Source organism: Austrofundulus limnaeus, unplaced genomic scaffold, assembly GCF_001266775.1.
Source record: "Austrofundulus limnaeus strain Quisiro unplaced genomic scaffold, Austrofundulus_limnaeus-1.0 Scaffold56, whole genome shotgun sequence".
Classification (NCBI taxonomy): Eukaryota; Metazoa; Chordata; class Actinopteri; order Cyprinodontiformes; family Rivulidae; genus Austrofundulus; species Austrofundulus limnaeus.
The window spans coordinates 2,120,400-2,122,739 of NW_013952458.1; the positions used below are offsets into that span (position 1 = coordinate 2,120,400).

At 37.1% G+C, this 2,340-nt stretch overlaps 1 protein-coding gene across 1 annotated transcript in view; it reads right to left on the reverse strand.

Moving 5' to 3' along the window:
- Positions 1-336: 336 nt before the first annotated feature.
- Positions 337-2,340, reverse strand: part of syngap1a (synaptic Ras GTPase activating protein 1a) — a gene marked incomplete in the record, with an annotated part of 43,295 nt that continues 41,291 nt past the window's right edge. Inside the window, 1 exon segment of the mRNA XM_014009285.1 lies at positions 337-1,535. Within this exon segment, the coding sequence (XP_013864739.1) occupies positions 1,497-1,535 (39 nt within the window).

Consider the following 2,340-nt stretch of genomic DNA (forward strand, 5'->3'; position numbering starts at 1 on the left):
ATATGTTACATTTCAAACCAGTGTTACAAAGTGACTCGTGAAAAAAAAAAAGTACAGCAAAAGACGTCACCTTAAATACGTTTATAATTGTTCAATTTTGAGGCTTTTTGTTCCAGATCAGGCTGGTTGCAGAGCAATAATTCAATAGAGTTCGCATGTCCTCATCGCTCTGAGTGGATTTTCTTTGGAAATTGTCCCTATAGGTGTGGGTGAAAGTGGCCCTGTGATGGACTTACGACCTGTCCAGGGTGTCCCCCACCCCTCATGCAATGACTGCTGGATGTGAGCACCAGTGACCCCGAAAGGAAGAAGTGAAGATGATGGATGGATGGATGGATGGATGGATGGATGGATGGATGGATGGATGGATGGATGGATGGATGGATGGATGGATGGATGGATGGATCCCTTYTCTAGTTGAAATAAACTCAGTGTGAATGAACATTACCTTAAAGCTATTTCTGATATCCTCATTCACGTTCAATTTTAAAGATAGTTTTCCTTCAGAAGGTGCCAATCAAACAGCATTTTGTGCAGAATGAGTAGCACCACCAAGCTGCATAAATGAAGTGCCTGCAATCCAACTGTTTTCCTTAAGCCTGTAAATATTGTATCACTTTGTATCGTTGGTTTGAAATGTTAAAAATGCTTTGAGCGTAGCGATCATCATCAATATCATTATTACAACATGTAGAAACACGTTATAGTTAAGTTTTCCTGTTTAGCCAAATTAATAAATTATTTGTTATGCACACTGGAAGTCAAGACTTTACATTGTGTGCCAAAATATATGTAAAAAGAAAAAAAAGTGGATYAGATTGTACATAAAGCAGTTGATTGTAGATCTCGTTTGGCGTCTTTTTAGTTGAGATGGTTGTATCTCGAAGGAAGCAAAAAAATAAATAAATAAATTATGACAATATCCAACTTTGTAAAATAGAATTCGTCAGAACCAAAACAAATCTTGGATATGAGAACCGCGAATGGCAAATAAGTGAACAACAGAACTGTTGCTTGTCAAAGGCATCACCATGAATGGATATTGTGCTTGGTAAAAGCCTCCTTTTTGAAAATTGTTTCTGCAGCCATTGAAGAGAGAAAGTTCTTGTCGAAGAGGAAAAATCCAGAGTCCATCTTCATCTCGCTGGTTTACACACCTCCTCTCACTGTTTTCCCACTGCAGTTAGAGAAACTCCATAGGAACGGTATCATCAGTATCATCATCATTATTAAGTCACTGGCTTTTATTTCACTCAACGTGTGCAGAAGAATCCCAGCACACGTTGATCTCACATTAAGATGATTGTCAAGTTCCAGTACAGGCCAAGTTTTATTATGTGCAACATTTCTTTTAGTTTGTTTTTTAAATGGATAATGTTGTGAGATGACACCTCGGTTAGTCCTTCGAGCTCTGTCTTGGTTCTCTGGCAGCGTTTGAACCAGCCTTCTTACACTCGAGTGACCATCATGAGCTCTGGTCACCTGGGTAGCGGCAGTCAGGATCCTGGGAGGACACCATAGCCCTGGCTGATAGACTGAAGGGAGACAAAACAGAAACAATCATCACTTTTCTCTATTTGCAACTTCATAGTCAGATTTGCTTGTGAYGTTTTTGGAAAATAAGATTTTTTTTCTCTTTCACACATGGAAGACTGGTTGGTAAATATACTGGAGTTAGCCGATGCTAACGCTAGGTCAGAACGACGTCACACCAAACTTTAACTTTCCAGTTGCACGTGGGATTATTTAGTTGTTGTGCTCAGTTACCAGGCTCACTTTTATTAGTAAAATAAGATAATAACAACATATCATGCATTTTATTCACACAAACACTGTAGCAACAAATTTTATTATTGGATGTTGAACAGTATTGTGGATGATTTAATAACTGATAGAAGCTCCAGTAAACAGTTTAATATATGAGAAGCAGCCATGTGGATTTTGAAGTCAAAGTTGGTGAAGATTTTTTTCAAGTTCTAAAGGAATTTAATGTTAATTTAGCAGACTTGAAACTTCCAGAAGTTCCTGTCTTGGCATGTTAAATAATAGCTATTTTAGTTTTTTAAGTCAGGCCTAAAATATCTAGTCATTTAAAGACTGATTCTTGTAAAAGCACAAATGTTAGGATTCCTTTTTGAATGTTCAGCTCTGAATAATTTCTGAAGTGGGTGAAGTAAATTTCATCACAGTGAATATAAAATGATGTGACATTGATGAGTAAAGCTTTAAAAATAATTTGATACAATGAGAAATGTCCTTAAATATGCTGCGTTATGATTTTGAGGAGTAGTATTTCCCATATAAAGATACTAAATGCTAAACTACTGCAGGGGTTTATAT